The sequence below is a fragment of the Pholis gunnellus genome (assembly GCF_910591455.1).
Source record: "Pholis gunnellus genome assembly, chromosome: 3".
In the NCBI taxonomy this organism is placed as follows: domain Eukaryota; kingdom Metazoa; phylum Chordata; class Actinopteri; order Perciformes; family Pholidae; genus Pholis; species Pholis gunnellus.
Window position 1 is genome coordinate 19,230,565 of NC_136529.1, and position 18,159 is coordinate 19,248,723.

An 18,159-nucleotide genomic window follows, 5' to 3' on the forward strand; every position below is an offset into this window, starting at 1 on the left:
CATGAGCGTTCAACATATTAAAGGTAATTAGTATCAGTTGACCGATCAGTTTCGTCGGTCACCAACAACAATATGTGGTCTACACTGTATAAAGACAGCATGCTTTCCAGTTGATATTCTTCAGTTCTGTCCACAGTTTACCATTTTTGGTTCCCACTTCACTCCAAGTCCACTGACTGAACCTGTCCTCGCCCGTGGTTTCATGACATCAACACCTGTACAACCTTCATTAGAGCGCTCAAACCACAGCTCGACTGGTGGGAAACCACAAGGTTGCTTTGTGGTTGACCTTCATGGTGACTGGCATTGCTCAGTGCTGATTTGAGTTGTCGGGTGGCATGTAGACTCATGCTGGGTTTGTGATTAGCAATAACAATGCTCGGCACAATGCACACTCCACAGGGTGGTTTCCCAAAAATATCTATGCAGGTGCAGTTTTTTGTTTTGGACTGAAAAATTCAGATTGTTGCAAACGTAGTAAAGGGTTTAAAAGATCTGTGTTGCTTTCTGTGCGGTTGCTGGTCAAATTACAGGAGTAATCAATCATCTGGAGATTTCCCAGGCCTGGCTCTGTCTCTTTTTATGAGTGAGGTTCTCTCAAATCTCAATGTCAATTGTCATTTATATCTGCCTGACAAGAACTGCACCATGCAACAGTAGGCTAAGCAAATGTGGATGCTACATTAGCTCGCATTAGCTGGTCGTACCAGGCCAAGTAAAGCTCTAGCCAGCGGGTTGAATTGAACTTTTTCATTCGTAAGAGGAAGAATGTGTTATTACTATTTTCAAAACGTATGTCTTATTTCAAATAAAGGAAGTTGCAGACAATGTAATCAGTAATGGATGATATAAATGAAGAAAAGTTATTAAACAAAACCTGTGAATGTAGCAAAAATCTAGGCGTAGTTCTTAAGTGTGCAAGACTTTGAAGTTGTAAATGTTAGTTAATTTCATTCTGAAATATGAGATTTAATCCAGCGTAACGAGACATGGGGAGGATATGCGCTTCCGTGTTGAGGAGGACTTCAAGTCGAGCTAACAACCCGCTGTTGCACGTCATCACTTTAAAGCCACGTCGAACAGAAGCAGCATTAGCGTTATGCTACAGACAATAGTGCAGGCTCAGCGTGAGAAATGTTCAACTAACTGCATGATTAACGCGTTACTGTGTGGCTCGTATCAGGCACATTGTGGCCCTGACCTACATATCGTCTACCTCTCCCACCTTCACACACACACACACAAACACACACACACACACACACACACACACACACACACACACACACACACACACACACACACACACACACACACACACACACACACACACACACACACACACACAGACAGGATTTGTCATGGATTGAAAGACCCAGTCGCACAAACACAGTCGAGAGATTAAGAGTAAACCACTAATCTGACGGTGCCTGCATCGCTGTGTTTGTGTGTCTGTGTGCTCCATTTTTTTTTTTTTTAAATGTGGGCAGGTTTTGTGCGATGGCTGCTTCATTCTGTCTTAGCAGCTGGAATGAAGCCCTTTTGTTTATCCAGGAATTTCACCCCTGAGAGAAGAAACGGGGGCTAGAAATTGTGTGCCCATGTTTGGTTTGTTGTGATCGCCACACATTCGGTGTTTAAATAATCAGTTTGGATTTTATTTGGGCTTCTGCAGCATTATGAGTCATAAAAGGTGGAGCACGGGACCAATGAGAGCTGTGAGCTGTTTTGCAAAAACTGATGGAAAGAAATGGTGAGGGTGAGAAGCTTGGTCACAGAGATGGAGACAAATACAGTTTGTCTGCTCTCCACGTGTAATTGGACACCCTGGGGCACTCAACCCCGTGTTCACCAGCCAAATCAGAAACAATGTTCATAAACTGTTCAGCGCACCGAGATGGTGACGTTCATTATCCAAACACACACGCACACACACACACACACACTTGTCACACAGATTACCTTTGAGATTTGTCCACAGCTCAATCCTTCTGCATTCCAGGTTTGGGGCAGACTTAGTGTGAGGTCGCCAGCGGTCAGATTCAGAGAAAATGCAGAAGTGTGTGTGTGTGTGTGTGTGTGTGTGTGTGTGTGTGTGTGTGTGTGTGTGTGTGTGTGTGTGTGTGTGTGTGTGTGTGTGTGTGTGTGTGTGTGTGTGTGTGTGTGTGTGTGTGTGTGTGTGTGTGTGTGTGTGTGTGTGTGTGTGTGTGTGTGTGTGTGTGTGGTGTTTCATGCTCTCATGGCCTCATTTTAAACACGCACAACGACCCTTTTCTCCCACCGTCTCATATTAGATAAATTCAGGCAACAACAGATGAGCACAGGCGCATGTGCACACATTTGTGACTGACTGCAACACACACACACACACACACACACACTCACACACACACTTGTGTCTGAAGTAACGTCTGTCGGCATATAATCCCATTTACCTCTGAAAACACAAGAGTGTGTTTGACAGGGAATGAGGAGAGGAAGAATGTGTGTGATGTAGAGCCCACAGTCTGTCCACTGTCTCGGAGTGGCAGCTGTCTCACACACACACACACGCACACACAGGCATGCATGTCAGTTATCCATAAGGCACATTGAGTGTCAGAGAAGCAGTTGTCTTTGCACTTATTGCTGCTCCAGCTCTTGCATGTGTGAGTGGCTTGTTTCTCAGTTTCTACCGTCGTCCTTGTGCAAGCTACTGGTTCAAGCCTGGGAAACACACAGAGGACGACATTAAAAATAGATAAGTCAGATTATTACAGTTTAACAGGCAAACTGAAAAAGACTGTGGTGTAAATTCTTAATGTCTTTTTTTATGTATTTAACTATGTTTATTATTATTGTGTGTTTTATAACCCTGTGGCTCATACTTTCTAAAAAAAACAAAAACATTTTACAATCTTCAGATTCTATTATTCCAAGACACAGAGCTGAGCAGCTTGTAAAGCGTCTGCTGTAAAGAATTTATTCTTGGCTAATGTACTTGAGCGAAACGAACGGAGAACTCAAGGAGGACCAAGCTAGATGCCGGTGTTTCTGCTGCGTAGCTTTTTTCTCTCTACTCTTTCACGTCCAGCGTTGCCCGCTAGACGGGTCTAGATCGGGTATCATCACTCCGACCGGGCCGATGGCTTGAAAGTCAGCCCAGCAAGGTGCTCTAAAGACAGGAGTCTCAATTTGTTCTGGCTCTATACGCTAGAGAACAAGGCATTTGTTATGGCAGGCCACCTGCCACAGAGAGGGAGAGAGAAAGGGCACTGGTGCTTGTCCTCCACTAAACTGATTTACGTTGGCACTAAAACAGAACTCATAAGGACTTTTTATACGCCCGAAGACTTGCCAGTCAGCTTGTTCCCCCAGCCGAGGCAGGAAGGAAATGATACAAGATACCACAATATATAATACTTCTTTGTTCTCCGACCTCTTGCAAATTGGTCTTACCCCCTCTGAAATTTGTCTTGGCCCGCTGGATGACTTGAATACGATATAGGGACAGTTGATTTTGGCGTTTTAAAAGTGCTAGCTCATATTTGAGATATTCTCATCACTAAATGCCTTTTTGTCACTTTTTTTTTCTTGCTGATAAAGTGAAGACATGAAGTATCAAGAAGATTTCTGCTTATATTTCCCCCAAGGGCACTCTAAAAATACTCTCCATACTAAGTTATTCATACTTATTCTGCTGTCATCCAGCTATTATTGAAAAATGAGGACCTTTTATGAACAAATCTCCGTGGACAGTGACAAATGGGCTGGATATTCTTTGATAATATGCCAGTGGTTTATTGCAATAATGTTGACATTCTCTGATAATCCTCCGCAGATGGAGTGATTGCTTTGTTTCAGCGTTGAGATATGAGTTTGTGTCTTTTTAAACCATGCTGCTTGCAGTCACCTCCTCAACGATGCTATGGTTGGGATGCAATAATTGACTTTGTGCATGTATGAGAGTGTGTGTGTGTGTGTGTCTTGACAATTTGCATACATTTTCGGAGCCTTTCCCTCAATCTCGCACACGTCCATCTTTCTCAATTTATTTTCCTTCAATTCCACCCTCTCACCTCTTCCTCTTATCCCAGATGTGACCCACATGTTGTGATGCAAGGGTAAAGAATTTTTCCCCCCCCCCCCCCGAGTGCCGCTCTTCCATCCTCATCATCGCCATCCCTCTCTCGCCACCTTCTCCTCCTCTTTCTCCCCTCCAGTGGCGAGTGCTGTAATTGATATGCCACTGGCAATAAATCAGCACAGCTCCGGGGCTGAGCAGCGACCATTATCTGAGCGGACAGGTTTAGTTGCTTTTGGAGAAGCGGGTGAGAGAGGGAGAGTTGATCCAGCTCAGCTCACGAGAGTTGGCAACCTCTACAACCTGTGGAATTTCCTCACAACGCACACGAGAGTGCACCACCGCCCCCATTTCTTCTCAGGATTCCCGCCACTCTTTAAGCCAAATAAACAAAATGAAATAAGGCTGTGGAAGGACCCCCCCTCCTGCGTAAGCTTTTCCCTCTCTGTTATGTCTTCTACCTCCCTTTCAATCCCTCATTCCAATTCCCAATGCCCATAGGGACTCAGAACATGCCTGTCAATTGATAGGGTGTCCCGATATCAAATCCAATCAACTTGGCCCCTTACAGCCCCTCTCTCCGAGGCTTTTCCCCTGATGTGATAACGGCCTCGGCTCCTCCGATATGGTGGCTGCCCAGTCCCAAAGCCACAGACGCGCTCCAGCCCCAAAATGATTGACATGTTTTTCCTTGATGGTGCCAGATATGGCTCGCAACCTTGTTTCAGCGCGCTTCCCACCATGTCACTTGAGCTCTGGAGGAAATTGAAATTGAAGAGGGTTCAAAGGGATAAGGCTGTCGCGAGGAAAATGGCGAAATTTATGAAGAAAAGAGGAATGCGCGTGAGAAGCTGAGTGATTGACCATATTCTCAGCAGTTGGGCATGTGTTGAAGGACGGGGTGGAGGAACAGCGAGTTGGGGGCCCATTTGCGAAGACATTATTTCTCTGATTCTTTCACCCATCCGGTTTGCTGCCCTGTTACTTTTGAAGTGTATGACTCCAACCCCCCCCCCACCCCCCATGTGTAGTGAAAACATGCGTTGTGATGTCATCGTCTTATTACTGGGATAGATAACGAGCCCTGGATGCAATTTGTTGTGCGATTCACACTCTCTTACATCAAGCCGTGGCTGGCCTAAATGAAGAGGAATTACTTTAGGGACGTGTCTCCCCCCCCCCCCCCCGTTATCGCTCGTTCTTTATCAGGCTCTCTCATTTCCTCGCTCACTCACTCTGCCTCATTGTGTCTTTCCCCTCACTCTGAAATGACAAAGGAAAATGAGGCAGCCGGCCTCCCGTATACGTGCCACCACGTTTTAAATTGGCATCTGCTGCTCTTGTCGCGCAAGAAATTAGTTTTTTTTTTTATTATAGGCTGGCTCGTCACTTTATTGCAGCTGCGTATGTCGAAGAGGCTGCGGCCTGCGTCGAGTCGTTTTAATCTCACAGAGTGCCGAGTGAGGGTGTAACTGCACCTCAGGCCGTTCTGGCTGCTGTTTCCTTGCCGAGGTGCCTCAAACCACGGGGCTCCCCTGGTGTTTGATTTCAGCGCAGGTAGAGCTCTGATTAAAATGCTGCGGAGATGCTGCCTTTTCTTTGGCTCCCGCTGCTCCTCACTCACCCTTCTGCTACTCACTCTTTCCATGTCTTTCTTGCCTCCTACTTTCTTTTTTTCCTCGCTCTTTTCCTCTTCCTCGCCTTGCTCGTCATCCCTCCTATACACGCCCTCTCCGGGCCTTTCGTTTGTGAAAATTGGATGACACCACCTCTCCCTGAACCTGGCCAGCGTTGTCTCAGCTGATCTATGGTTTGCTATTCCATGAACATCGCCTCTACTATTTCTTTCCCCTCTGTCTCTTTCTTTCCTCTCTCACACACTATTTGCAGCAGCGGCAACGACTTCAATTGATGTGCAATTTAATGACTCCTCTTACTGAGGTGTTTAATTCTTTCAATACATTGAAAAGTGCCTTTTTCCTCCCTCTTTCTTACTCCCTCTCTCTCTCTCTGGCAGCTGTAAAAAAAAAAAAAAAAAAAGAAACCCTCACATTCATCAATCTTGGTAGACTGACCACACTCTGACCTGTATGCATGGTGATTGATAGACGGATAGCCTTGCTCCTGTGGCTCACCACGGGGAGAAACTGAGATAAAGAAAGAAAGAAAGAAAGAAAGAAAGAAAGAAAGAAAGAAAGAAAGAAAGAAAGAGAGAAAGAGAGAAAGGAAGGAAGGAAGGAAAACTCAGCATTTCTGTTTGCCTCTCCCCCTCTTTTTCCATATTTAGATTTTCCTCAATCTCCTCCCATCTCCCACCCACCTCTTCCTACCTTTCCTCATCTCTCCATAGTGTCTCTCATCTTTTCCGATTCAGCGTGGTCATAAACTACCTCCGTGCAGACACTTTGATAGTCAAGGTGAAATTGAAGCACGGGGTCCCTGGGAGAGTTGCGTCCCGTTTTGCATAATCAGCATTTACAGGAGAACTAATGTCCCGGTTTTGCAGGAACATGATTGGCCTGTCAAGCAGCAGCACACGCCCGCCAAACCCTGCTCCTCATCATCATTGCGTCGTCGTTGGAGGACGCCCAAAAGAGCAGATACTCTCCCTTTTGACTCCTCCTCCCCGTCCTTTATGTGTGAAGCCTCCGTCCTCAATACGTTTTCTCATTTCTGCCCTTCAATTCTGCCGCCTTTGTTGTCCGCATCCCGGGTTGTCGAGGGATACTAGCTGTGCGGTGTAGTGTGTGCTGTGTGAGACATATTTGCGTATTAATGAAAGCAGACCGAAGTAAATTTGCAAAGTTCTGGCTCTTCGTTGATCCGAATGAGTCGGTATGAAAGGCAGTGAGGAGGGAAGTAGGGCCACACGCACTGAAATGTGGGCACATTCTGGATATGATGCTGGTGTAGGCATGTTGCCACATGCACTGGTGGCAACCCCTCACCTCGACAATTACAGGGTAAACTGTAAAATAGGGCCATCTGTGTTACAAGGTGCATTACCTGCTATGTGTGCTGCGATACGTTGCCGTGTTGCAGCAGAAGTTGAGCCAGGTGTATCTTTTTTTTTTGCCTGGACGCTCACTGTGCCAAGGCCAGTGGTCTGTTTTGAAAAGAAAGATGAGGTCGCCTTTTGTGATGCAGTATAAGATTTCTTAAATCGCACACAGGTAACTGAATAGCAAGAGACTGGCAGGTTTTTGAGTGTACTGAATGTGACTGCAGTCTGATGAGAGGGGCAGGACTCGCTGTAAAAGAGTGTCGTGTGAGATATGGACCCTTCAAAAACAACAATTTGTGCTGAATGTGCGGCAAAACGTATCTGTAAAGGGTTATTATATTTCTCTCTGAATGAGTTTAATTTGTGGTGATATCGTATATTTTGTGATTGTAGCTCCTGAGGGAAGGTAGAGTGTGTTGCTTGCGACCTGCTCTGCTGCCATGAGAGCCCGATGCCTGGATACAGAACTGCGTGATCACAATAAGGGGTTATGTTTCTGTTAAGCGCGTTGATACCGTTGAAAGCCTTCGAGCAGACCTTCCTATACCTTTCTTGCTGTCAATGTAACGGTGGCCCCTGGCATTCTTTTAATCGCATGCCTCCGCCAAAGCCACCATGGTAAAGTTAAAAGTTATGAAATATTAAAAGAGTTGAATGTTGTAAAATCTATTAACTCATTCCAGAAAAGACTCCCATAATGTGTACAGAGCCTTTAATAAGCAGGCCATGCCTCCCCTGCTATTTTCCCTCATAATTAAATGCAGACACACATTTGCCTTCCAGACTTGATTTGATATTATTTATTTATTACTGAGGCAAATGTCAGCTTTATTTTTTTCTTTCTTCTAATTTTGGCTGTGTAATTTGTGAGCCTTTTCAGCCTCTCTGCCTGCTTGATGCATAATCAATAGGAAATGTTCCTCGGACGCTCACCGTGTTTTCTCTCTCTGCCTTCCAGGGCTCCCCCATCGTGCCTCTGTGGATGATGTTCCTGATGACGGCCTGCAACGCTGAGAACAGGACAGCGGATCAATAGGAGTTTTGCTGCCCCTCTCTCCATCCTTCTCTCTCACTGCCTTCCCTTATTCCTGGACGGAAGAGTGGGAAACGAAAGAAAAACCTGACTTGGGACCAGCACTTGTTCTCCTCCTCCTCCTCCTCCTCCTCTTTCTCCTCCCCCAACCCCCTAAGCCTTGCCTCTAGACAGCCCAGTTATGTGTCCCCTAGCTCGGTCAGCGGCTACCCCCGGCCAGGGGAACTTGTTTCTCCTCTTGGGGCTTTTGCTTATCATGAGCTCATCCTTCTCTGGAGGCCAACCCCCTCCCTTCAAACGATTTGTCCCCTCTGAGTCGGGGCTTACACATCTGGCCATCCACAACAAAACCGGAGAAGTCTATGTGGGAGCTGTCAACTGGATTTTCAAGGTGTCTAGCAACCTGACCAAACTGCGCAGCCACATGACTGGCCCAGTGGTGGACAATGAGAAGTGCTACCCTCCGCCCAGTGTCCAGTCCTGCCCTCATGACCTGGCCCAGACCCCCAATGTGAACAAGCTTCTCCTCATAGACTACGCACAGAACCGCCTCATTGCCTGTGGCAGCACTTCGCAGGGGATCTGCCAGTTCCTTCGCCTGGATGACCTCTTTAAGCTGGGCGAGCCCCACCACCGCAAGGAGCACTACCTCTCTAGCGTGGCAGAGTCGGGTACCATGTCCGGGGTCATCATAAGCTCTGCCCAGAGTCCGACCAGCAAGCTATTTATAGGAACGCCCATCGACGGCAAGTCTGAGTACTTCCCCACCTTGTCCAGCCGCAAGCTGATGGAAAACGAAGAAAATGCCGACATGTTCAGCTTCGTCTATCAGGATGAGTTTGTCTCCTCTCAGCTGAAGATCCCCTCTGACACTTTGTCCAAGTTCCCCGCTTTCGACATCTATTACGTTTACAGCTTCAGCAGCGAGCAGTTTGTCTATTATCTAACAATGCAGCTGGATACCCAATTGACTTCCCCCGATGCCAGTGGAGAGCAGTTCTTCACCTCCAAAATTGTCCGCCTCTGCGTGGACGACCCCAAGTTTTACTCCTACGTTGAGTTCCCCATTGGCTGCACTAAAGATGGAGTAGAGTACCGCCTGGTTCAGGATGCCTTCTTGGCTCGGCCAGGGCGGCAGCTCGCCAACTCTCTGGGGATCTCTGAGAACGAAGACATCCTCTTCACGGTCTTCTCTCAGGGTCAGAAGAATCGGGCCAAACCACCCAAAGAGTCAGCATTGTGTCTGTTCACCCTGAAGAAGATAAAAGAGAAGATCAAAGAAAGAATTCAGTCCTGCTACAAGGGATACGGGAAGCTCTCCTTACCCTGGCTGCTCAACAAGGAGCTCGCCTGCATCAACTCGGTAAGCTCAAATCTCTTCTTTCTGAGTTCTGCAGAGTAGATACTTTCTTTACAGCCTCTTCCCTTAGAGTGAATCCGTTTACTTATCAGCCAGGGCGCACATATTATGTATGTAAGACTGCATTAGCGTTGGCAAAGTGTGACACCATGCAAAACCTTTTCTCACAAACGTTGCTGAAAATCTATCCTTCTTAGCATACATGAGTCAACACACACACACGCGCGTTATTAAAATATAAAAGACTAGTCTTGATGTTGACAAGTTTGTGTCCCTAAAACTGTCTACTACTGCCTATTTCTCCACTCAGTCCCTTTTTTTTTGTGCGCCTGCTAATTGAATACTGGTCAACTCATGTTCCAATCATTCACAAGAACCTCCGCTACAGGCCTGCAGTGGTTCATATAAAGTGTGAACAGCTCATTTCTTTCTCCTGCTGTCTTCTACTTCACTTTTTTCTGCCCATTTCCTCCCTCTCCGCACAACCTCTTGGTGCTTTGATTTAGTCAGGCAGGGGACATCATTAGCCCAGTCACCTGGATTTGTGAAATGTCACTCAGGAGTAGCACTCATGCACACACACTCGTACACACACTGCATGGTTCGGTGCGCTGCAGTGTGACATCCTGGGGGACGGCTTGAGCTAGACTGGGTTTTTACTAACTGATCCACGGTGCATGGCCCTGCATGCTTTACAGAGGACCCCACACACACACACACAGACGCACATACATACACTCACACTAGGGACCTTAAGGCACTACTACACAACAGCACACAGTCTAGTGTCCTCTATAGTGAACATATCTGCTCACGTCCTTTTGTTTTTTCTGGCTTTCATGCATCACTCTCTTCAGGCTGCATCTGCTTAAAAAAAAAAACAACCTCTTATGTCTTCGTTGCATCTATTAGTGTTAAGTGTGCAGCACTCTTAGATGACCACCTGTCTCAGCGACCTCATCTTCCATCCTGTGTGCTCTTTAAATTCACCCATCCATCCCCTCCATCACGCTCTCTCTTAAGATAGCTTAATTAAAAGACCACTTTTAAAGCTTTTTCTTTAAATGTCAGCGCACACCATTTTTCCTGGCAGGTGTCCACACACACACACACACACACACACACACACACACACACACACACACACACACACACACACACACACACACACACACACACACACACACACACACAGACACAGACACACCATTTACCCTGTGTTGCAACTAATCCAGTGGCATACTTGGTAAGAATAGTGCTCTTCCTCTCTGTAGGTCTTCGTTAGTTAGTGTGCATAGGTGTGTTTTCTGTTTTGTGTGGTGGTGTAAGTCATGTGAATGACCCGGCCAAGTCCCCCTTCACCTCCCTCGCTTCCTCTCTTTTTGCCACCTTGTAAAGATGTAGTCTCCTTCCTGTTCAGTGGTTGTCTTTTTTCTTGTGTGCTTTCCTGTCTTTGGGCCCATCACGATGACAATAGCTCTGAGGCAAAAAGGCAGGCAATCTCATTTATTTCAATTAGACCTTTGCACTGGTGCAGCAGGAGCTCTAGTCGGGATGGCTCTGGTAAAAACAAATCGCGGGTTAGGACGGCGAAGAATTTGACTTTTCCTTTTATGCAGTGCAGTGAAACATCGTCTCTTAGTCAAATACTGTATTTGCAAATGCACATACCTGGTAGATAACTGCACTGTGCAGAAATGCTTCTTACCTCATCGGCATTTAGCTCGGGTAGAAAATAATTGCTGTCACGATAACTCTCAATAGGACTATTATAGGAGTATAAACGGCCGTGCACCGTGTTTGCTTTTGATAAGACATCCTGGTTTGCATTCCACCTAACGCAGCCCTACCAATGCAGCCTGCAGATGTAGGTCTGCCAAGTCATACTTTAGAGGCAGCATGTATCCTTAATTGTCTTTATTAGTAACAGTCATTGAGCGGCGAGACCGTCCCACAGCTCCCCGTCTTCCCGTCAGGCCTGTTGCCATGGTTACTGGAGTTTTGAAAAGGGTTACTTTCCCTCATAATTCAACACCACTTAAACATCCTCTCAAGAATACCGTTGTCCCCTATAAGCTGTCAGCAATGATGATGTAGTAGCCCCAGAGATAAGCTGATTGGCTGACCCCCACGACAGCAGCAACACTCGAGTGGGTCAGCGGCAGGTTAATGGCGTCCGACCACGTTGCCCCCTAAGCAGTGACCTGACGTCAGCTGCCCACCCCCCCTCGACCTTAACCTCAGCCAGTGGTCCGAGCGACCTCGAATCTGATCCTCAAATGCCTGATATCACTGCTGTGCAACACGACGAAACACAATAACAAGCACAGAGAAGCACAGACTGAATCAGACTGCAGAACTGAAATAGCACAAGAAGGTGAGAGTTGCACTAGCCGGCTAGCAGATGCCAGTCCTCCACTGGCGGCTGCTATTGGCAGCAGTTGGACTGTAAGTAAGGAACAAACTCACAACCCATCCCCATTTCTCCAGCTAATCTAGTTATAAACTGTCGATCTCCTGCTCCGCAGCTCTCTAACATTTAAGCTACTGGTGTTTGGCACTGAACCCCGCCCAGATTTTCCCACCCACCCAAGGAATTCAAATGCACTCCTCTAACCCCGAGGCAACGATCTCATAAATGTCCATCTTAACTGCGTTCGAGTGAACAGTGTGGGAAAGGCTGCGTGACCTGGGAGAGGGGGGAGAGAGGGGGGGGGAGAGGGGGGGGTGATACGTTTAGTTTGACCCTGTCATAGTTCGGTGGAGAGGGCGAGGCAGGGGGGAGAGAGGGACTACTGGACAGCTGTTAGCCACACAGCCATGATGGATGGCCAGGCGCTCTGTCAGCTCCCTGTGTGGAGTTCATATTTGTGCTGGATCATAACTTCTAGCCTCTGGCCGTCATTAGGGTGATATGTTTACGGGCACAGTGAGATGGTGGCTGTTTTTCTGTAAACACAAATGTTTGGGCATATTAGAAGCAGCTGTGTTATAGAAAAATATGGGTGTTGGGAGGAAGCAGACACACACACACACACACACACACACACACACACCGTTCATCACCACAGCCCTGTTACCTGGCTATATATGTCTGCTGTGGGTGTGTGCGCTCAGTGTTTGTTTGCGTGTCTCTGTTTTGTCCCTGAGCTTTATTAGTGAACCGCTGACCTTCTCCACGGTTTGAGAGTGGATCAATACAAACCATTTCCACACAGGGAGGGAGAGGGAGAGGGAGAGAGACAGAGAGAGGAGGAGAGAGAGAGGGAGAGAGGGAGAGAGAGAGGGGTACAGGGGTGAGAGGATGAACGAGTTTCAGGAGGTAAATGAGAAAGACGGCAGTTAGAACCAGAGAGAGGGACGAGAGAGGAAGAAGGAGTCGCAGGACGTGGGCGGGCTTAAAAATGAGAGGACGTGAGGGAGTCGGAGAGAGAGGAAGAGTTAGACGCCAAAGCTACATGCAGGAGAGAGTATGGGAATTTGAAAGAGAGGTGTTGAGGAGATGAGCGAGTCAGAGTGAGTGTGAAAATAACAGAGCGAGCCCAGGAAGATGCTTGAAGGGAAAAGAAAAAGGACTGAGAAAGAATGCACAAAAAAAAAAGGAGGAAATCGCATCAGTGTTGTTGAATGTGTCCAGAATGCAGTCAAGTTTCCCAAACCTGAACTTCAGCACCGGTTTGTATGTTCAGGCATTTTGAACTTGCTCGCTGTGGAAATGACTGTACTGTAGGCCGGCATATGGACCACTAACTGCATTCTGAAACACAGGAAACCAAAACGGTCAACTGCAGGCCAATTCAAGAATGGATATCTTTTACTGTTACCGCCATGAAAATATCCAAGATTATCAGTCACGAGGAGTTTGATGTCGGGCCATGTTTTGTGCTGCAGTCACGGCTCTCCAGCTGTGTTTTGGATGTGACGTCAATGTTGTGTTTTTTAGTTATGGCGGTTTTCTTTCCAGTCGGTTTTGAATTGACTGGAAAGACCGATCATCTCTAGAGATTGATGTGAATCAAAACATCTTTGAACATGTTTTCAAATCGTATTTCCAACTGTTTTTCTGTGTGATTTTCATATTTTTTTTTTTTTTTAGATTTGACAAAAATAGTCAAATTCCAAACGTGCACATAACCACACATGACCCTAGCTAGCAAGACAGGGATTTAAAGAGAATGACACAAGAGTGTGTGTGTGTGTGTGTGGGGTTCAGAGAGAGGAATGAACAGGGGAAAATGGCACGTAGGGAGAGACTGAGAGACCGAATACCAGCCAAGGAGAGAGCAACAAGCCTTTTACAGCCAGGGTGTGCTCGAAGGAGAGCCAGTGATTCACCGACCGAGAGAAGAGGAGGGCGAGAGGAAGAGTGATGGCCCCAGAAATCTTTTCGTCACCGCTGCCAAGAACAGCGTGAGGAAAAAGGGCGGATGACAGAAAGAGGGAGAGAAATGGAGGGAGGAGAGGAGAGGAGAGAAAAGAAAAGAGGAGAGGAGAGGGTGATTGAACGCTGGCTGCTGCACAAATAATATCGGTGTCCGTCACCTGGCCACCACATTGTCCACCTCAGCAGCACGGCTCTCTGTCATGTCAGCTGTGTGCGTCCGTGTGCGTGTGCGCGTGCGTGTGTTGTGGCTCACCTGACAGGGTGCGTATATCTAGGAGTAGGTGCTATAATAAGGGTGACTCAGGAACACAACAAAACTCTTTTGGTGTTTATGAAATATCACTGGATTTAAAGAGGTGTCCTCCAAACAGAGAAAGCCAGGGACTCTTTTTGCTCAGGGGTCACTTTGCAAAGCATGTTTTCTCACTCACTAAAGTCATCACATTAAATGGTGATTTCCAGCAGCGTTTCTCCACAGCAAGCAACACATTAAACTAGCCAGCTGTAGCCCTTTTTAGGTTATTAGAAAACATTTAGTTGTAGAAAGTCATGGAAAAGTCGTGGTATTTGACACCAGGGCAGCACAGGGAAACGTGTTCATATAACCTTTGACCCTATTTCGTCATTATATCCACATTATTGATGATTATTTATCAGAAATCTCATCGTGTGAATATTTTGTGAAATCACCAATGGTCAACCCTACAATATCGTTGCAATATCGAGGTATTTGGTCAAAAATACATTTGATATTTCATTTTCGCCCAGCCCTATTTGAAGCTTTGATGAAGGTTATTACACGGTGATGAAGCAGTTAAACATACCGTCTTTGGCCTTACTATTTGAACACAAGCTTACTTTAACTAATCGAAAAAATCTGAATATTGTTTTAGGACGCATAATCATCACATGCTAAGCATTATATTTTGTTAATTGAGAGTTTCGAGGGGGAAAAACCCCACTTTGTTTGAACATTCCTTTCCCCCGCTGGAAGCTCCATTGTCTCCATGTGAGGCTCATATGTGACCCAAAGACCATTCTAAATGTCAGGCTGCTTTCTCTCCATCACCAGATGGATGGTGAGGTTTTGAACTTTGTCCCGAGCCAATGCATCAATCAATCGGAGATCAATCGGAGCAAAATGAGTCAATCTCAAGCATTCATTTTTTGGACGCCGCATAGGCCAGCTGTTTCATGACCATCGGTGTCAAAGGTGAGTTTTGGTGCTTAACCTGAAATCGATCTTAAAATGATCGCAATTCCATTGTAGTTATTTCGATTTTTGGTATAGCTTCTTCGTGATGGTGCTCGTTGCTGTGACATGACTTGTGAGGCTGTGTGGGTTGTGCTGTTGTGTATCTTTCCTTGTAATATGTTTGACGTATGGTTTGTATTTATAGCTAGATTTGAGATTTTTTTTTTTTTTTATTATGGTCAAGCCGCTGAGCGGAACATTGTTATCAAAGTAAAGAACATTCTGTGGTGAGCTGCACCCTTGAAACTGATTACAGGAGTATAGCAGATGCAAATGCTATAAGTGATCCTTTTACCTATGCCTGATAAGAGCCCACACCATCGCACAATATTATACTGACTCACTAAATTGGATGCAGTAGAGCACACCGTATTCGCTCTTAGTTTTCTGGGTTGTCTCTCTGCTGTTAAGACGTTCCAACAATTATTCTGCACTTCAGGAGTAGGGCTGGGTGGTATATCAACTCTCTAAGGTACATTATTGATTCCTTTTTCAAATGAGATGTGTATATATATATATATATATATATATATATATATATATATATATATATATATATATATAGGATGACACAATACGTTTATATTGATATCGTTTGATATCGCGTTACATAACGTTTCTTACATGAAGCCGTCTCGGTGTGCTTGCATCTCTCCTTTCTCTTTTCACACAAACCTGGCCAGTCCATTAAACCAAAAGGTATCTCACTGAGTCACTGAGTTATAAAGTTGTGTAAAGTGATAGCGTTACACTATTGGCCTATGGTCTTTTATAATGAATAGGTGCGACAGTGTTTCTGCTGGTAACGTCACCCCTTTGATCAACCAGCTGATCCACTTCCTCCATACATACGTGTGTTTATTTTTCCTCTTTAGGCCTATAAAAATGTATATTTTCCTGTACTTGTGTTTCGGACGTGGTCCGGTCTTGTAGATGTAGTGTGTTGACACAGTTTGATGCTATAAGAGTAGCATATGGGTGTAGCTGGAGAGAGAGAGAGAGAGAGAGAGAGAGAGAGAGAGAGAGAGAGAGAGAGAGAGAGAGAGAGAGAGAGAGAGAGAGCGACCGGAGCAGGTGTTAGCCAATCGGAGCAGAGCAAGTAGTCAAATGGTACACAATGTTGTGTACCGTGTAGGTTTCAGTATGTACGTGAACACATATACTCCACAAAACCAACATTTGAGGCGGTGTGCATGTTCATAATTGTCATGCGACTGGTCTGTTTTATAAAGTAACATTTATTACACAATGACGCTTTAGAGGGGTAATACAACAACACGATTATATTGTTGAATTTGATGAATTAAAGCGCTCCTCAATTATTTTGTAGCGTAACCGTGTCATGTGATATGACATCTGTTTTGATAAAAGTGCCCGTGACATCTCACATGTGGCTTTGACGTACGACTGAACATTTAGCCCACATCGCCATTCAGCATAAAAAGAACGAGATATGATTTTTGGTCCATATCTTCCGGCCCTAGTCGTGAGCCCACGTTAAACAAACTGAGCAGATTTTCATTACACTGTTGCAGAAAAGACAAAGTGGAATTGACCAGCTCCTAACCTTATTAAATCCATCATTATGAATATCATCTAATGAACGCTACTCACTCGCGGTCTTTGTAAAACACAGTCCTATTTCTGCCGACCTAATCGAAAAGGATGTGCTGGCAAATGGGTTTAAGTAATTACACCTGATTAATTGAGCCAGAGTTGACGAGCAGAGTTAATTGACAGTCTAAATGAGTTGAGCTAGGAGACACCGATCGGGCGGGTCGTCTTAAACGTTATTGGTGCTAATGGGTTATGTTACGATTAATATTTCGCATTTTTTTGATTTTGGAATTAGGGATTTTATTCATGCGTCTGCAGGACGGACTTTTGATTGTTTTGCAGTGGTTTGTGTGAGCTAACGATGTCACACCCACTCTGCGCTCAAGTGTTGCTCTCATCTCATTAGTAAAGGACAGTAGCAAACCTTTTGGAGAAGACACCATGCGGACTGTGTGTGTGTGTGAGCTGCTTAACGCTCTCTTTCTCTCTCAGAGGAGTGTTTAGCTCAACAAACCCCCATCTCTACCACCCCTCTAATGATACTAATTGTCAGTGTAATTATGTATTGATCTGTTCTGTGTGTGTGTGTGGGTGGTGTGTTGCATACATCATTATCAGGAGTAATCAGAGAAAGTGGAGCAGGGGTTGTGCCTGTGCGGCGCGTGCTAAAAGTCTTTTGTGTGTTATGCTTTAAGTTTCTTTTTATGCTTTATTTAATAGAAATTTAAGAAGAAAATGTGAAAAAAAATGCAAATTAACTGCTGTATGAGTGTCTCAAAGTAATAATAACAAAAACAGTTTTCTCACCTTTTTTAATCATAGTGTCTACTCTTCTTTAATATAAAGAGTAAATATCTTCCTGAATATTTATTTATCCTTATAATAAAATATGTATAATACGTATTTAAAAATGAATATAAAGCGTGAATATATACCTGAATATTTAATTATTTTTATAATGAAATAGGTATTTAAAAATAAATATAAACATGCTGAAATGCCCCCCCCCCCCCCCCCCCCCCCCCCCCCCCCCCCCCACACACACACACAATTTAATAGCGGGATTTCTATGCAAATGTGAAATGTTACATATAAAAAAATAAAAGGTTTCACCAACAGGCGAAATATGTTGGATTTCAGTGTCTTGCGTTGAATTTTATTTGGGTCACATTGATGATAAACCTTTTTAACTGCTGCTTCATATGTCTCGTATGCAGTGAAACATAAAGTCTGTTGTTTGAAATCGTTAAATCTGCGTACCCACTCTTTCGACGCTGGTCACTGAGCATCTCCATCAGAACAGTCGGAGGTTAACTACTTTGCTTAAAGGCACCTGTGGCGATGATGGAGGGAGAGGTGTGTTACTCATTCACTTTCCCAGCTGGTGTGGGTATTTGAACTGATGATCTTTTGACCGCGAGTCCTCCTCTTGGCAGCCCGTTAGCCTACACATATATTGACATTGGTTTATTTTCAACAGACTGTATGCTTCTTTCCATAGTT

General features: G+C 45.2%; 1 protein-coding gene across 1 annotated transcript in view; it reads left to right on the forward strand.

The window, feature by feature from the left end:
* Nucleotides 1–18,159, forward strand: part of plxna1b (plexin A1b) — a 176,940-nt gene that overhangs the window by 25,224 nt on the left and 133,557 nt on the right. Inside the window, exon 2 of the mRNA XM_079186674.1 lies at nt 8,026–9,463. Coding sequence (XP_079042800.1) covers nt 8,282–9,463 — 1,182 coding nt within the window. The 5' untranslated portion in view covers nt 8,026–8,281. The remainder of the gene's footprint in view (nt 1–8,025; nt 9,464–18,159) is intronic.